This window comes from Pleurodeles waltl, chromosome 6 (assembly GCF_031143425.1).
Source record: "Pleurodeles waltl isolate 20211129_DDA chromosome 6, aPleWal1.hap1.20221129, whole genome shotgun sequence".
NCBI lineage: Eukaryota > Metazoa > Chordata > Amphibia > Caudata > Salamandridae > Pleurodeles > Pleurodeles waltl.
Window position 1 is genome coordinate 199,357,345 of NC_090445.1, and position 18,402 is coordinate 199,375,746.

Consider the following 18,402-nt stretch of genomic DNA (forward strand, 5'->3'; position numbering starts at 1 on the left):
CAATTGCAAGACCTGCCAGCTCCAATACAGCTGAGGACTCTGACGACACTGGCACCAGCTTTGAAAGAACTGTAGTTGGAGTACAGCGGGAGCTGGCCAAGGAGGTGCGGTTGGGGATGCAAACTATGGCAGCCAGCCTTGAGGGGGTGTGCTTGTGCATGATGTCATCTGCAGATCAAGCAGCAGCTATGCAAGCCCTAACATCCATACTGCAAGACTACAAGAAACTGTCAAGGAATTCACCACTGCAGTAAGGGAGTTGCCACAACACCTCGCACCCCAAACCTTCCACTGCATGCACGAATGCAATCATGACTTCCTCAGGGTCGACCTGGCTGCCTACCATCGTGATGTGGTTGCTATTCTCAAAAACCAGCAGACCCTCCTTGCTGCAGTACTGCCCTTAAGACCTTCACAGGGAGCAGCGACCGGGATGTCTGACTCCACGTCTTCGAACACTGAGGTGTGTGTTGCCCCTTCCCAACCAACAACAACAAGGACAAAGCAGGCAACACACACATCAGAAGAAGAAGACATGGAACAGATCACATTCACACGGAAGAGAACCCGGAAGCACTAGTCCCTGCACCATGGCCTACTTTGACCAAGGTCCTACGTTTTGACAATTGCCAGTCTTACTACAACTATACTCAATGACTGTTCTGCTAACCACTGTATAACTTGTCAGCATTGCCAGTAAATGTCTCTCTCCTACTAATCGGCAAATCCTGTCCGTCTGCATTGTCTGTAACATCACCCCAGCATGTCAGGAGCATTATCCACACCCCTTCTGTAGGATCACCATGTAAGATTGCAGTAGATCGGACTCAGCAAACATGGACAATGTACATATTGCACTACAGCACCTATCAATAAATTGCACTTGCACACCAAATATGTCTCTGTGTAATTTGGCACATCAACTGTGCAGTAGATAACACAAATGTGCCTGTGTGACAACCATGTAGCTTGTCAATACAACTGTCCTGACATCATGTAGTCAGATACATCTGTGCAGTGGCAAGGATTGCATCATAGCCTGCCCATCCTGAGGAGAATAACTGATGAAGGGAGAAACCACATACAATCAGGCTGTGTTGTACAGAGTAATGCTTCATCAAGAGAAATCAAAGTCAACTAATAGTGGCTGATAAATGTTGTCACCATGCAATACTAACACATTTAATTATGCAGTCTAATCTAAGCAAACACTACAAAACACAGCATCAATCAACCTTTCTGAGTAAACATCCAAATAGGTAATCATGCTGAATTTTAGCACAAATGATCAATGTCAGTTATGAAGACAAGAGTGTTAACAAGACCTCATCTTCAAAGATGTCCCTGAACATCACACTGCAGTCCGACCTAAAAATTTCCCCACAATACCAAGTCTGGAAGCACACTTTGTGACGTAGAAAACATACTCATCGACACAAATCCTTTGTGATCCATGTCAACTCCGAATGGTGGTTCTAACAAATGGTGGATACTTACCAAGGTAGCACAGGGGTAGCTGCCATTTTACACCTCAGTTTGTTTTGGTTTGTAGCATAGGACACAAATGTCATAGAACAACAATCACCTACACCGATGGCAAGGCCATGATCAAGTAGCAGTTAACACATAATGCAAAGGGTTATCTATATATTTATTCATAACTAATCACACCAGAGGCAACTAAGGGAAAAGTCATACCTACACTAATCTAACCTGACTACTCATTACCCACAACTGTCCCTAACTAACCTAAGCTAAACTTACTCTACACATATAACGAATCGATCTAAACATCAAACCCCCACCCACCATTATGAGACAGGACACATGCAGGACAACACATACTAACCTACACACATACTATACTATCCTAAACAATCATATTTTTTTGTACATTTTTTTCTTTTTTTTTTTAAACACACAGGAACCCCAACATTGAGCCCCACCCACACACTTAATAATGAAAAGTAGAAAGAACCAGGACCCCCTACCCTCCTCCCTAACACTAACTAAGCTAACAACCTATACTAACCTAACACTAATCCCCCAAGCCCACTAATCATGATAACAAGGAAAGAGGAGGGAGGGGAGGGAATTATGTACATTGAACATATCAGTCCTAGAGGTTGGCCCTCGGGAGGGTCCGCCTGATACACCTGACCCACTTCTTGATGTAGGCCACATCCTGGCTAAGCTTGTCCACCTTCCTCATAAATTTGTCCATTTTGCGTTCCAAAGCCTGGAATGCCGCAGGGTCGATTGGAGGTGCTGCTGCTGTTTGGGTCCCAGCAGAGGTGCTCTGTGTGGGTGTTGAGCCTAGCCCACTGGACTGTCCTGCAGCTGTCACACTGCTGGGTCCTGGTTGTGCTGCAGAGGCAGGGACAACTGTCCCCGCTGTGGCTGGGGCCGATTGGGGAGAACCGGTGGTTGTGGTGGCAGCTGTAGTGGGCAACCTTGGGCCACCCGGTGGTGAAGCCCACCATGCTCCGGAAGCCCGATCTGACTGGTATTTACGGGCCATCCGTTGGAACCCCGACTGCACCTGCAGGATGTGTCGGTACCTCATGGCCCGCCTCTCAAATTCATGCCTATGTGCGGCACTCATGTTTGCAGCTGTGAAGACAAAGGGCAACTATTTACCATAGGAACTGCATTGTGTGGAATAGCACAAGTGGTCAATCTGATAATACATTTACTGTACTTGTAACAGCTCATATCACCATACAGATCATTGAAAGTCTCAGAGGAAGTACATGGGAAGCCTGCATACAAAGGTCATCTCACACATAGCATATACAATAATCTGCATGATGGGTAACAACTACCAATAACTTGTCATCAAAGTACTTACAGTTGCAGCTAACAATCATGCTGCACCTCCTCCGCCTATTGCCTGGACTACATATGTCAGTGTATGTGATAACAATCACAAACTTCAAGGTCTGCAATTTGTAATGGGATTTGCTAGTATAGAACTCATGTGCCATAACTGTGTGTGTACACTAGGTTCAAAACCATATTTCATATAATCACAAGTATGTGTAACATACTGGTTGCTTCAGTCCTAGGTACCCTATTCATAAACCCATGCCTGTCTTTGAGGGGGGGGGGAGGGAAGAACAACAAACAATCCCAAAATAGATGCACACCCAGGAGTGTATGGAAAGCTCAACATGTTTTTGCCTCCACACACACACACCACCAGTGTAGGGCTATCAACAAATTGGAGTCAGCTAAACCTTATCCTATCCAAGGTCCACACATGTCAAAATGTACTGACCTAGGCCAACATCACATACTTCCAGTGAGGCATATGTTTCTACAGACACAAAGGAGCAAGAACACCCATGATCATGAATAGCATGCACACCTAAACCGTTGCACTCTAGTCCCACACACTTCTAGTACAACTTGTGGAAGTACATGCTCCCGGAAGATCCAACCTACAGTGTACTCAGTACATCGGTTAATAGGGAAGCAGCATATTTCAGACAAGCCATTTGCAGAAGCTATCTGGGAGAATGTCAGTCTGACATGCAGACTCAGTCCGAGACGAGTCCCAGTGCAACTCTTAAAGTAACTAGTGTATTCCACATGACTCACCCCATTTCCCATAGCGGGCTATACAGGAATGGCCTACAGACCCAAGATCAGACAAATGGATAAGCATAGGTCAACTCAAAATGAAGTGATAACTGAAATCCCACTAATGGAACAAGACTAATGATTGGGCAGCGCATCAAACCTTGCAATCTGTTCAACACACAGTAGTCCATCACACATCACCAGCAAACACAAAACATACCACACATGTCAACACTCCCTGTAGGTGTCGGGGTCCTCATAACGAGCCACCTCTCCCACTGTGTACGGTGCAGGTCCACCTGTAAAGCATGGAAGGAAGAATATGCTCAGAATCCGTGCACTGACAAACAATTTCAAATACAAACACAATGTGATAATCTGACATGAGTAATGAAACACTTTCACACATGCTCATACTGCATGGAATAATTCCTGTGCAACATTTACATAGGATGGGTCTCCTGCTACAGTTACACACACTTCTACACACATGCAGTGGCCCGGACTGTCATGTGGTGGCAAACATGCACCTCCATTAGTGTTATAGTGTTAACAATATAGGTGTGTATTCATCTCATCATGTGCATCCAAGAGAGACATCCAAAAGCTGGTTACTTGAGGACTGCATGACCTGTCAAACAGCCTATGTGGTCATGACACATTTGTGACAGTTAGGTACATGGTACAGAGGGCCAGGTACTTTGGCAATACCTCATGTTGTTACAGTTTCATAAATTGATGTGTCCAAACAATGGTGATTGGCACCAAACATAGATGTTTGTACCCTAGTTCATGCCTTTGGACTGACATTCCATATTCGGATTTTGGCACAAGTGACAATAAATACCTGTCTAATATGTTAGCTGAGGGCACCTGAGTCCTTTACAAATATGGTTCATGTTCAGATCTGGCATGTATCAATAAAATGTGAAGGAGCACATTTATCACGAACAGCATGGCACTTCCGTGAACACTTTCCCTACACACTAACCAGACACACATGTGACATATGTGTGGGCCACATTGCTAACTTCAATTGACGTGAAGGCAGCACTCATTTTCAGCATCATGTAGGGTTTCAAATGTCAGTCTAGCTATAGCGTCAACATATGTAGGTATGATGTTACTACATCCATACTTCACTGGCTATTGTGACCTGTAGAGTCCTGATTGCCTCATTAATGTGTCGCTTGTCTGACACAAAGGCGGCACTACATTACATTCTGCTACAAGCAACCTGTATGTGTGGAAAATATGAGCTGCCTGACTGCTAGCATTTGTCATCCTTCACATAGTGCATCAATTACCCAGGCCTGGTTAAGGACATCTGTTTTTTCAGGGGATGTCCAATCTACACTAATGGACATGCCCTTTGATGGCACCCGTCTCTTTGGAGACAAAGCAGACTCGCAGCTTGAGCGATTTAAGGAGTCCCGGGCTAAGGTCAAGTCCCTTGGCCTCGCTGCTGCCATTTGCCCCCTCCCCCCCTCAGTCTGCTCTTTGTCCCTTTCTTGGCTACGGAAGGGGTGCCCAACCACGCTCCCTTTCCTTGCTAGCCACCGCGCCATGCATACTGCTGAGCCTCTGCCTGGCCGGGGACATAGGCCCTCATGCGGCTGCCAATGCAGCCGCACTCCCTCAGGGTCTATTATGAGATCCCCGCTGGGCCGGCGGGCGGAAAGGCCCAGCGGGGATCTCGGCTGCAACACAGGAGCCGGCTCCAAATGGAGCCGGCGGTGTTGCGGCTGTGCGACGGGTGCAGTTGCACCTATCGTGCTTTTCACTGTCTGCATAGCAGACAGTAAAAAGCTCCATGGGGCCCCCAGGGGCCCCACAACTCCCCTTTCCGCCAGCCTTTTCATGGCGGTTCTTAATGCCATGAAAAGGCTGTCGGGAGGGGGGACTCATAATCCCCTGGCCAGCGCTGCCATGGGGGATTTAAACCACTGCAATCGTAATGCCCCTGGAAGCATTGCCAGCCTGTTGGTGGTGCTTCCTCCAAAACAGCCCTGGTGGTCGAAGACCGCCAGGGTTGTAATGAGCCCCATAATGTCTGCGTGGATCAGGGAGCCATCGGTCTAGCCAGTTCACCCACCACCCTCCGCTGCAGCCACCAAACCTTCCTCATCTGGCACTTCCCCACCAAGGACCATTCGGCAGCAGGATTTGCCATCACCTGCCCCACTGGAACGCCATCACATCAGACAGATGGGTTTTTGCAAATAGTCTGACTGGACTACTCCCTTCCCTTCAAGACTTTCCCTCTCACCATGCCACCATCCTACGATCGGATGACATGGATCACTTGGCACTTCTCCACAAGAATGTTATGGCTCGTCTAGCAAAGATAGCCTTACAGAGAGTCCCTGTGTCAGAAGTAGGTTGTGGTTGTTATTCCTGCTACTTTCTGGTGCCCAAAAAAGACATGGGCCTCTGCCCTACCCTAGACCTCCAGTCCCTCAATCTCTTTCTCAGGAAGGATAAGTTCAAAATGCTCATTTTGGCTCCGGTCCTATCTGCCCTGGACCCTGGAGACTAGATGGTAGCGTTGGGGTTGAAGGATGCATATTTCCATATTCTGTTCTGCCTGCCCACAGATGTTACTTGTGGTCCGTGGTAGGTCACGAACATTTTCAATTTACTGTGCTCCCTTTGGCCTTACCAGCACCCCTTGGTGTTCACGAAAGTGATGGCAGTGGTCGCTGCTCATCTGCACAGGTTGGGGGTTTCAGTCTTCTCCTACCTCAACGACTGGCTGTGGAAGGCAGGCTCACCCGAGGCTGTCATCTCCCACCTCCAGACTACGGTGGAACTTCTGCATTTGCTGGAGTTCACTATAAACATGCCAAAGTCCCACCTGACTCCTTCTCAGATGCTCCCTTCCATTGAAGCTCTTCTAGACACAGTGCAGTTTGGGGCATATCCTCATGAGCGGTGAGTCCAGGATATTCAGGCTAGGATACCGATGTTTCAGCCTCTGTCCTGGATTTCGGTGAGAATGACTCTGAGCTGCTGGGCCTCATAACCTTCTGCTGGTGACAAATGCGTGCTCTGTAGTGGGACCTGAAATTCCAGTGGGCTCAGAGGAATCTCTACGACATGTCCAGATCTTGGAGGGGACTGTGCAGTGGTGGCGTTCGAACCACCATTTGGTCAGAGGCAGTTACCTCTCCCTTCCCCAACCTGATCTGACTGTAGTAACAGTTATGTCACTCCCGGGATGGGGTGACTATCTGGGAGAGGCGGAGATCAGGGGTGTCTGGTCTCTGGCAGAGTCCGAGCTCCAAATCAATCCTTTGGAGCTCGGGGCAATCAGGCTAGCATTGAAAGCGTTCCTTCCCTCTCTCAAAGGGAAAGTGGTGCAGGTGTTTACGGACAACACCACTGCCATCTGGTGCTGCAACAAGCAGGGCGGGTCGTGGGCCCTGTCAGGAGACTCTACGCCTCTGGACATGGCTGGAACATCAGGGCATATCCCTGGTGGTTCAACATCTGGCGGGTTCTCTGAACGCCAGAGTAGACAAGCTCGGCCATCAATGCCTGGTCAATCATGAATGGGGTCTCCCTCCGGAGGTGGCACTAATTCTGTTTCAGCAATGGAAAGAGCCTTGGTTAGATCAGTTTGCCTTTGCAGAGAACGCGTAATGTCAGCTGTTTTGAACATTGAGGTTTCCACGGTGACATTTGCTTGGCTACGTTTTTCATCTTGAGTGGAACTCAGGCCTCCTTTCCACTGGTACCACTTCTCCCCGAATTCTAAAGAAGATCAAGAACAACCGGGCCCAAGTCATTCTTGTGGCTCTGGACTGGGTATGGTATCCAAAGTTCTTGAACATGGCCATCGATCCTCCGATCAGGCTGCCCCTTCAGGCAGATCTTCTGTCTCAGCAGCTTGGACAGGTTCTCCACCCGAACCTATCCAGTCTCCGCCTTCTTGTGTGGAGACTGAGCAGTGACAGTTGACCTTCTTTTGACCTTCTGCCTAAAGTCTGTAACGTTATCTTGCCAGCCAGGCGCCCCTCCACCAAAACGGTATACGTCTGTTGATGGAACAAATTTGCAGTATGGTGTACAGACAAGCCTGCTGACCCCCTCGCAGCCAATCTTTCTGAGGTTTTTGTTTTGTTCTTTATCTGGCCACTGTAGTAAAATGGCTCCTTGTTGCGGTTACCCCGTCCCCCCACACTTTTTGCCTGATACTGATGCTGACTTGACAGTGTGTGCTGGGGCCCTGCTAACCAGGCCCTACCACCAATGTTCTTTCACTAAAAATGTACCATTGTTTCCACAATTTGCACATCCCTGGCACATAGATAAGTCCCTTGTAAAAGGTAACAGTGGTACCAAGGGCCCTGTAACCAAGGAAGGCCCCTAAGGGCTACAGCATGTGTTCTGCCACCGTAAGGGACCCCTCACCTAACATATGCACACTTCCTTTGCAGATTCTGTGTGTTGCTGTTGAGAAAAAGGTAAAGTCAACATGGAAAACCTTGTTGGATACCATGCCTACAAACACTGCCTGTGGTATAGATAAGTCACACCTCTAGCAGGCCTTACAGCCCTAAGGCAGGGTGCACTATACCACATGAGAGGGCATAGCTGCATAAGCAATGTGCCCCTACAGTGTCTATGTCCAGTCTTAGACATTGTGATTGCAGTGAAGCCATACTAAGTCCATGGGCTGGGAGTTTGTGATTACGAACTCCACAGCTCCATGAAGGCTTTACTGAATGCTATGAAGTTTGGTATTAAACTTCTCAGCTTATTAAACCTACATTGGTGACATTGTTGGATTTACTAACAAATGCACAAAGAGGGTATCTTAGAGTTGTCCCCTGAAATGCAACCAACTATCTAGTGTGTGTCTGATCGGTCTCTGCCAGCCTGCCACCACCAGAGAGGTTTCTTACGCAGTGAGGTGAGTGTCATTGTGCCCTCAGGAGTCAGAGACAAAGCTTGCACTGGGTGGAGGTACTTCACACTACCCCCTTGCAGGAACAGCAACACTTGGCGGTGAGCCTTAAAGGCCCCTTCCCTTTGTTATGCTGACCCAGCGCACTCCAACCAGTGGAGATGCCCACCCCCAGGATCAAGCCCCACTTTTTGGCAGAAGGTTTGGTGGGAAAGTTTGTAAACAAGAGGAGTGTCCACCTCACCTGGGCCAACCATAGGGTGCTTGGAGCTGAGGTGAACTCCTCTCTTCAGAATTCTCCATCTTGTTTTCGGGGATGGTAGCCAATAGGGGCAGGACTGTGCCCCCCTCCCTAAAGGGAGTGGGCACAGGACGGGTGTAGTCACCCTCAGGGTCAGAAGCCATTGGCTAGTATTTAGGGGCACCCCTGAAACTTGCTCTTGAGATTCCTGGCGACCTAAAGAAGGAGGACTGAAGAGCCGTACCAGTAGTGAAGACTCCAGACAACAATTGACTTGGCCCCAGCTCTACCCACCTGTCTGCAGCTTCAAAACTCCTGCTACAAAAGACGGCTCATTCTGCAGGCCCAGCAACCTCTACAAACTCTCAGAGAATTGCCTGCCTTCCCTAAAGATCAAGAACTCCTGAGGACAGCGACCCTGTCAAAAAAGAAAACTCCAGGAAGGACTCGAGTGCCCCACGGAGCCGCGAGTCCTGCCCACTCAGCACACAACACCCACGGCCTGAGACCAGGTGGCCCACCAGTCCAGAGAAGATCCCCTGGTGATTTCAACCTCAAACCCACAGTGGGTTGAACCCTCCTGACCAACACGATGACGCCTGCAGTCTTAATCCAGAGGAAACCACTGACCGCAACCGACGAAGATTTCCTAATGTCAAAAAGTACCCCTGCACCCGCAGCCCCTGGCCTTGTGGAACCCAACAGATGGTCCACAGGTGTCCAGTGGCATCCCCACCTACCTGCCCAGCCACTGGTTCACTCCATCCCACTCCCTGGACCAAGCCTGCAGCCTCTTTTTTGAAACCGGAGATCCTCAATGAATTGCATTGGGCACCCGAAACTGTGTTTGCACCCGGCCACCGTGCCACTGAGGGTGTATGTTTGGTGCTGACCAGTCCCCCCCCCACGTCCTGATCTAAACCCCCAGGGCCTCTGCCCTGAACCTGCGGGTACTTACCTGCAGGCCGCATCTTTCTAAGTGCCCCCAGTCTTCAGCGGTTTCTACTGGGCGCCAAACACCACATTTGACCTCTGTGTTGCTGGTGGTGCACTCTGGGTGTGCCCTTGAACCTTGCCTTGTGGACATTTAATCCCCTGAACACTGGGACAGTAAGTCAAGTACTTACCTGTAAACTGTGCTTGTGCTTTTTGTCCCATAGGACTGCATTGCCTTCAATGACTTTTCCACTGTCTATTTTTGTTATTGAAAAGTATTGTGTAGTATTGTAAACTTATTGTTGCTGTACACTTATTGTTATTTTAGATAATTCTTGTTAAGCACTATGTATATTCTCTTGTTGTTTTTGAAATACTCATTCTTGGGAGCAAGACAGTTCTAAGAACTTAGAATGTGGAATGGGGAGCTTGTAGTTAGGTTCCTGGTGGGGCAGTTGACTAGGAACGTCTTGCTGACAGGATGAGGCTTCTTTACTCTGAACCTATTCTTCAATAAACTTGTTGTGACAAGGAAAGAAACGGTGTACTTCATTACCTCATTTTGGCGACGAGGATGGTGAAAACTTCACAGCCTTGAAGCCTCAACTGGACGATCCGCACTTCAAAGTTATGTCGGCTACGGGACCAGTCTGAGGACAACTGTGCTTTCTCCTCCTACGGGTGAGTTGGAGGTTTACGAGTCAACGAGCAGGAAATACTCTGACGATTCGGTCTCATTGGTTTTATATCTTACGCAAAGTATATTGCTTTAAATTTCGGCACGCGCTCTGTGTTTCGGCGTTTCGGATTCCTGACGCGTGCAATGCCAACGCATGCTACCTAGGCAACGTGGAGACGCCTCCTTCAATTAAGGTGCTCATACAACGTCATTATACGTCTCCAAGGCAACAGAGACGCTTTCTGCAAAAATACAGTGCGTGATTCGAGGCCTGTTTACACAGCGTAAATACGCGTCTCCCAAGCAACGAGAGACGCGCATTCCGAGGTTTCTGTCTTAACTATAAAGTGAAGCTGACTTTGTTTAACATCGCGGGATACATTTGACAACAACAACGTGAAGCTGACCTTAAGCTGTTTCTTTGCTTTACAACGTGGCATACATTTGTTTTTGAGACTTCTAAGTGTACGGTGTAGTACATATTTGTTTCCGGAGACTTTATTAATAATAACTAATTCAAATGTACATGATTCCTCATAATTCTACACAATAATAATAATAACAATTTAATCTGGTGTATAATTGTGTTCATCTGTAGAATTTAAATAATATTGACAGCATGCAAAATGTACCTGCAGCACCCTTCTTCTTGGTATCTCCAGGAGAACCTCCCATTAAATGGCAAAAGTGGAAAAAAGTGTTTACAAATTATGCAAAAGTCTGCGGCACGTCTCTTAGTGCGGAGAGAAAGACTTCCTTGTTAATGCACTGTTTAGGCACTGAGGGACAGGAAATTTTTGAAAACCTGCCTGATTTATTGGATAATGATTCGGCTGGTCTCAACGAATATGAGATTTGTATCAAAAAACTTGATTTACATTTTTTATCTAAAGTCTGTACAGTTTTGGAACGTTACCAATTTGGAAAGAGGTTACAACGACAAGAAGAATCAATTGAACAATATATTACAGCACTACGTGGTCTTGCCACTAACTGTTCATTTGGGGCTTCTTATGAAGAGCGCTTAAGAGATCAATTCATGTTGGGTTGCTCATTGGAAAAGGCTAGAGAAAATATGTGCCAAAAAGACAACCCATCGTTAGATGAAGTAGTTTCTATGGCCAAAGCATGTGAACATTCTAAGAACTGTATTCAGATTTTGAAGAATCAAAAAACTACAACTGATGAATATGATATAGAAGAAGGGGGTTCTGTTAAAACTGTTCAAAGTAGTAAAATTGAAGTCAAGCATTTCAAAGAAAAGAATGATATTAAGAGCTTAAAGTCTTTTACGGGGAAATGTTTTAGATGTGGCAATGCAGGTCACATGGCTAATAATAAGGATTGTCCTGCTTGGAAAGTATTATGTAGAAATTGTGGAAAGAGAGGTCACTTGGCAAAATGTTGCAAAACAAAAACAGGCTCTAGGAAAGTTAGTGAAGTAGTTTTTGAAGACACGAATGATGATGTTGATGTGATAAACGTAATTGACATCTTGCAGAATACTGGTGGACACTTGGATGGTCCCCTAGAAACAATTTTGGTGAATGGTGCAAGTGTGAAAGTTTTATTTGATTCTGGAGCTAAAATAACTTTAGTTCCTAAAAGTTTTTATGATTTATACTTGAAAGGTAAACTTATCTTACAAAAGCCTGATATCTCTCCCAAAGGTTATGGTGGAGTACCTATCAAACTTCTTGGATACTTTTGGGGTACTATTGAGTTCAAAGAACGTATAATTCCGGCAAAAGTGTATGTGTCACTAAAAGGGGATTCTTTGATAAGTTGGTTTCACCAACGTGATTTGCGTGTTTACCTTGACCCTAATGAGGTCCCATCGGTACTTCTTAAGGATGTTTCTTCTGTTATTCAAGTGGATGAACAGGGACAAACATGGATTAACAAATTTCCTGATGTTTTCAAAAAAGAAATTGGCTGTCTCAATAATTACCAACTTGCAATTAGTTTAAAGCCTGGAGCTCATCCCAAAATAGCAAAGTTGAAATCGGTTCCTTTCACTGTCAAACTTAAAATGAAAGAAGAAATAGACAGATTATTGAATAGTGGTATAATTCAAGAGGTAGAGGCATCTGAGTGGGTTGCTCCTGTTGTTATGATTAAGAAAGCTAATGGCGAAGTTAGACTTTGTGTAGACCTCAGAGAGTTAAACAAGGCAGTAGTAGTAGACCATCATCCACTTCCTAACATTAATGAAATGTTATGCTCTCTTAATGGTGCAAAACACTTTTCAACTCTTGATCTTTCCTCTGCATACCATCAGATAAAACTACATCCATCTTCACAAGATCTCACAACCTTCATTACCCCTTTCGGTACCTTTAAGTTTCTCAGGATGCCTTTTGGCTTAATCTCAGCAGCTTCTGTATTTCAAAGGGCACTTGAAAAAGTATTAAGTGGTGTGAAAGGTGTTAAGATTTACCTAGATGATATTTTAATATATGGAAATGATTTAACTAAACATGACGAGAGTTTGAGAATAGTCTTACACAGATTGAGAAACTCGGGTCTTACCCTGAAATCTGAAAAATGTAAGTTTAACATGTCCTCCATAGAATATTTAGGTCATGAAATCTCAGGAAAAGGCATCCGTCCTAAATCTGCTTTGGTTGACACAATCATAAATATTCCATCTCCAGAAAACAAGCAGGAACTGGTAAAATTTCTTGGGATGGCAGAATTTTATAATAAATTTGTACCTAAGTTTGCTGAGAGAACAAGGAACATGAGAGATCTTTTGAAGAAAGGGAGTGAATTTTCCTGGTGTGCTCGATGTGATAATGAATTTCAAGATATTAAAGGTTCCCTACGCAAGGCAGGTAATTTAGGTAGTTATGACCCTAATGATGAGATCAAATTAATGTGTGATGCCAGCTCGAAAGGCATTGGAGCAGTACTAACACAGAGAGCAGATGGTGTCAATAGGACAATTTTATTTTTGTCTAGAAGCTTGAAAGGGGCTGAATACAATTATTCTGTGATCGAAAAAGAAGCACTAAGTGTTTATTGGGCAATAAGAAAATTAAGAAATTTTTTATGGGGTTGTAACTTTGAAGTTATCACAGACCATAAACCTCTGAAAGAAGTTTTCAAGAACAAAGGTATTGACTTGGTGTCACACCGTATTCGCAAATGGGTAGTAGCTTTGCAAGAGTTTGATTATACAGTGGTCTATATGCCTGGCACTCTCAATTTGCAAGCTGATTGTCTCTCTAGGCTTTGCAAATCCTATTCTTTGGATGAAACTGACAGGGAGTGTGGCAGTGATGATGATGACTACTTTACGAGTGATGAATTTGACCAGGATGTTAAAGTTTGTCTTGTTACGAACTCGATTATTCAAGAATCGGAATGGTGAGATGAATTACTGAAAGACGTTACCTTACAAAAAGTAATTGAACAAACGAAAAATGGATGGGGTGTTAAAAACATTGTGAAGAAGGTGTTGTGCCGTTTTGGCAAGTAAGGAATGAGTTAACGATTATAGATGATCTGTTACTTAGAAGTAGTAAGTTGGTTCCTCCCCTTTCTTTGAGGAAAAAGTTAGTTGCGCATGCTCACTCTAGCCATATGGGTATCTCCAAAACTAAAGAGAGATTGAGGTGTACTTATTGGTGGCCTGCCATGGATACTATGGTGGAGAGAGAAGTAAGGGATTGTCTTTTGTGTGCCCAATCGGATAAAGTCTTAAAATGCAGGATACAACCCATGGTGTTAAGGGAGGACTCCTTAGGACCTTGGATGGATGTAGCCTTAGATATTCTAGGACCAGTGAGGTTAGGCTCAATGGACAGGTATGTGTTGGTCTCTATTGATATGTATTCAAGATGGCCAGAAATAAAGATTGTGAGTTCTGTAGAATCTAAAGACATAATTGCCTTTCTTGAAGAACTTTTTGAAAGGGAAGGGTTTCCTTCCTCTGTCCTTACTGATAATGGAGTTCAATTTACTTCGAAAGCTACAGAATCCTTTTTGAAAGACAGAGGGATTAATCACAAAAAAGCTGCTTTATATCATCCTGAATCCAATGGGGTGGTAGAACGATTTATCAAGGTTCTTAAAGAAAGTATTCAATTGGCACAAAGGCAAGGTAATGAGTGGGAGAGTGAAATAAGGAAAAAGGTGCGTGAATATCGTTTGACTCCACATTCCTCCACAGGGGTGACTCCTTTTCGTCTATTTAAGGGAAGGTTACCGTGTCATGAGGTAGCTCCTGGATGGGTGCAAGAGAAACGTTTGTGTGTTGATCCCTTGATTGGTGATGTGAAAGGTTGGAGAAATAAAGAACGTGAGAAAAAAATTCAAAGGAAAAAATTGTATGATACACGAAAAAGTGTAAAGGAAACCAGTATAAAAGTTGGTGATTGGATAAAAATAAAGTCTCCGAGGGGTGGAAAAACAATTAGTAAATACTTAGGTCCGTTTAAAGTTGTGAAACTCTTTAAAAATGCAATAAAGACAAATGATCATAAAATATGGAACTTAAACAGAGTAGCAAAATGTGACATCTGTAAGCCAGATGAGTTTAAGGAGTCTGGCACTTCAAAGTGTAGTGAGGAGTCTGTCACTTCAAAGTCTAGTGTATCTGATACACTTGATAATGGTTCTCATATTGTTTTTGATTCCACAAAAAAGATGAGTTCCAGACCTGTGAGATTAATTAGGAGACCTGAGAGACTACGAGATTATGTGTAATTAGGTTCATCACTTTCTCTTTTGTATGTTTGAGTTGGTAATGTAAGGGAGGTGATGTAGTATTGTAAACTTATTGTTGCTGTACACTTATTGTTATTTTAGATAATTCTTGTTAAGCACTATGTATATTCTCTTGTTGTTTTTGAAATACTCATTCTTGGGAGCAAGACAGTTCTAAGAACTTAGAATGTGGAATGGGGAGCTTGTAGTTAGGTTCCTGGTGGGGCAGTTGACTAGGAACGTCTTGCTGACAGGATGAGGCTTCTTTACTCTGAACCTATTCTTCAATAAACTTGTTGTGACAAGGAAAGAAACGGTGTACTTCATTACCTCATATTGCTTAGCTAAACATATATTCACTGTCTATTTACAACCAAAGTGCATTTGATACTTGAAAGTAATACATTCTTGAAACTACTTACCTGCAACAAGGATCTTTTTGGTTCTAGAATAAAAATAACAACGTATATTTTCTATATATAAACACTGGACTGAAGTTAGTCATTGAGTGTGTGCCTCATGTCTTGATTGTGTGTGTACAGCAAATGCTTAGCACTACCCTCTGATAAGCCTAACTGCTCACCCACATTACCACAAGAGAGAGCATTAGTATTATCTGCTTTGGCCTCTGTAAAGCCTCTGGGGATCCACTGGACTCTGTACACACTATATCTTACTTTGGTATAGTATATACAGAGCCAGCTTCCTACACAGTAAACATCCACAAAGCACAATTTTTCTGCTAGTTCCAGATTAGTCATTCCCTGGAGACTTCGACTGAGCTCCTAGATTTTAATGCATTAGAATACAAATTGATGCTGGAATGGCAGGGGGAGAAGGCCATCTCCTGCACATACAGGGCAGTACTAGAGAATATCCTGGATCTACTGCAGACTCTCTGGGAGAGGTGGGAAAGAGACCTGGGTTCCCAAGAGGACGTTGCTTAGGTTGAGGCGAAAATGGCTGTGGGGAGCTAGTGATGTCAGCGATGTTTCACCTTAATCACTAAAACTACTTTCACAGGGTTTACGTTATGCCGGGATGTCTATACAAGATGGGGAGGAGCCCTACAAAGGCACTTTTATTCAAAAAGTCTAGGGTGTCCTGTGATATCAAGATACTGCTCAAGAATACAAGTAACAGTGGCGGTAGTGGTTTGAGTACACCACGTAGCTACCCCCCAGGTTGGCATTGTTGGGAATAATGTTGGGATGGGAAGGGAACTGGGCAGATAAGAGATTGGTTGTAATGGGCCTGGTGACTCAAAACAGGGGGATCGCCAGGCAATGGAGTTCCTGATGCCCTGACAAAAGCAAAGTAGACTACATAAATGGACTTTTATACTGCTGCAGAGGGAAGGGTATATTTGGGTCAGGGATTTTCATACAAACACACAAACATATGGTCTCCATGGTAGAATAGGATGCATTAGGGGATGAAGGGGCTTACTGGAACAGGAGTTGAGTGATTGCATGGGAAATGTATGGGCTGTCTGCATTTTTTGACTCTCATGATTTCTTTGTTTACAGAGGGGATACCTCTAAGAGTGAGCTGCACACCATAGAGTTTTGAATTCTATATTATAAACATTGATTTTCACAGACAATTCAATAAAAAGAGTGATAGAGAATGACTAGTTCTAGATGCCCATCCTGGACCAAGTTCTGTCTGCCTTGGATCCAGGAGACTGGATGATGGCGCTCAATGTGCAGAACCCGTATTTTCAAATCCCTATATTAAAGTTCCATAGGTGTTACCCACAGTTCTAGTTAGTTCAAGAGCACTTCCAGTTCTTTGTGGTCCCCTGCTGCCTAACCAGAGCACATCAGGTGTTCTCAAAGGTGAATGGTGGTCGCCCATCTGCAGAGGTTTGGAATACCAGTCTTCCCATACCTTCACGACTATTAAAAGGGGGCTTGCCTTAAACAGTCGAAAACCAGTTGCAGTCAACCTGTTAACACCACTGGATTTATCCTTCAATGTGCCAAAGTCACACCTGGTCCCTTCACAGTGGCTCCCCATCTTAGAACACATTCTGGAAACAGTGCTTTTTTGAGCTATCTCTCCACCTCAACGAGTCCTGGATATCAAGCTATGACTCTGATATTTCAACTCTTGACCTGGATCTCATTAAGAACAGGGTTGAGGCTTCTGGGCATCTTTGCCTCCTGCATCCTGCTTGTTAATCACACCAGGTGGCACATGCAAGCTATGCAGTGGAATCTTCAGTCTCCGAGGACTCAGCACCAGGGCAATCTGTCAGACTACATCCAGGTGTCTAAGGAGACTGCCAAAGATCTGCAGTGGTGGTTGTTCGACCACAACTGGACCTAAAGCTAACAGTTGTGAGGGATGTATTGTTTACGTATTGGACAGGTGATCTGAGAAAGGTGAAGAACAGAGGGTTCTGGTTTCCGGTAGAGTCTTTCCTTGACATCATCTTGCTAAAGATGCAAGCAATACGCTTATGTTATGCAGATTTGTAGAGTACACTATCACACAGGAGGGCATCCTGGTGCTGAGCAGATGTGAGCCTAGACACATCTAGGGCCTAGAGGGACTACACCAAAAGCCAGGTATTCAACTCCTTGCAGAACTCAAAGAGTGGGGAGAGAGCTCTTATGTGTAGCTGCAGGTCATTCCATGTAGGAGATGTAGGAGAGGACTCCACCGCCAGATCTGTTTTTCCATATTCATTGGCTTTGTACAAGTAGGAGTCCATTCGAGTAGAGGTGTCTGGAAGGTTTGTGAAACCCGATTGTTGAGTTGTGCAAGACCAGTGTAGAGCCTTGAAAGCGTGGGTGAGGCATTTGAATTGTGCCCGTTTATGAATAGGGAGCCAGGTGAACTCTGTCTAGTAGGGTGTGACGTGAGTGCAGCATGGGAAATTAAGAGATTCTGGCTGCTGTGTTCTAAATAGTCTGCAGACTTCCAGTGAGTTTTCTGTTGATCCCTGCATAAGGAGAGTTCCTATTGCCCAGCTTGCTTGTGACCAGGCCGTGCGTAATGGTTTTCCAGGTGCTAATTGGGAGCTATTTGAAAATCTTCATCAGTATCTTCAGGTAATGGAAGCATGAGGCAGCGACAACACTGACTTAGGAGGTCATGCCGAGGTTCTTTGAGTGGGTGGTGTCAGTTCTAGCTTAGTTGGCTACCAGATGGGGTCCCATAGTGGACCTTCCCTAGTTGGGTCAGGCGATCCTGCCAGATAGAGCTAAAGACAGCAGTATCATCTAGATATGCTGCACTGAAGTCTTCTAACCCAGCCAGGACTTTGCTCCCCAACCTTTGGAAGGTGATGTGAACGCTGAATTTCTACTAGTAAATATTCATGTA

General features: G+C 44.9%; 1 protein-coding gene across 2 annotated transcripts in view; it reads right to left on the bottom strand.

Moving 5' to 3' along the window:
- Positions 1 to 1,674: 1,674 nt before the first annotated feature.
- Positions 1,675 to 18,402, bottom strand: part of LOC138301898 (uncharacterized) — a 187,769-nt gene continuing 171,041 nt past the window's right edge. For both annotated transcript variants that reach the window (XM_069242377.1, XM_069242378.1), the window contains exons 3-4: positions 3,806 to 3,884; positions 1,675 to 2,613 (exon numbers count right to left, since the gene is read on the bottom strand). In XM_069242377.1, coding sequence (XP_069098478.1) covers positions 2,120 to 2,613; positions 3,806 to 3,884 — 573 coding nt within the window. In that variant the 3' untranslated portion in view covers positions 1,675 to 2,119. The remainder of the gene's footprint in view (positions 2,614 to 3,805; positions 3,885 to 18,402) is intronic.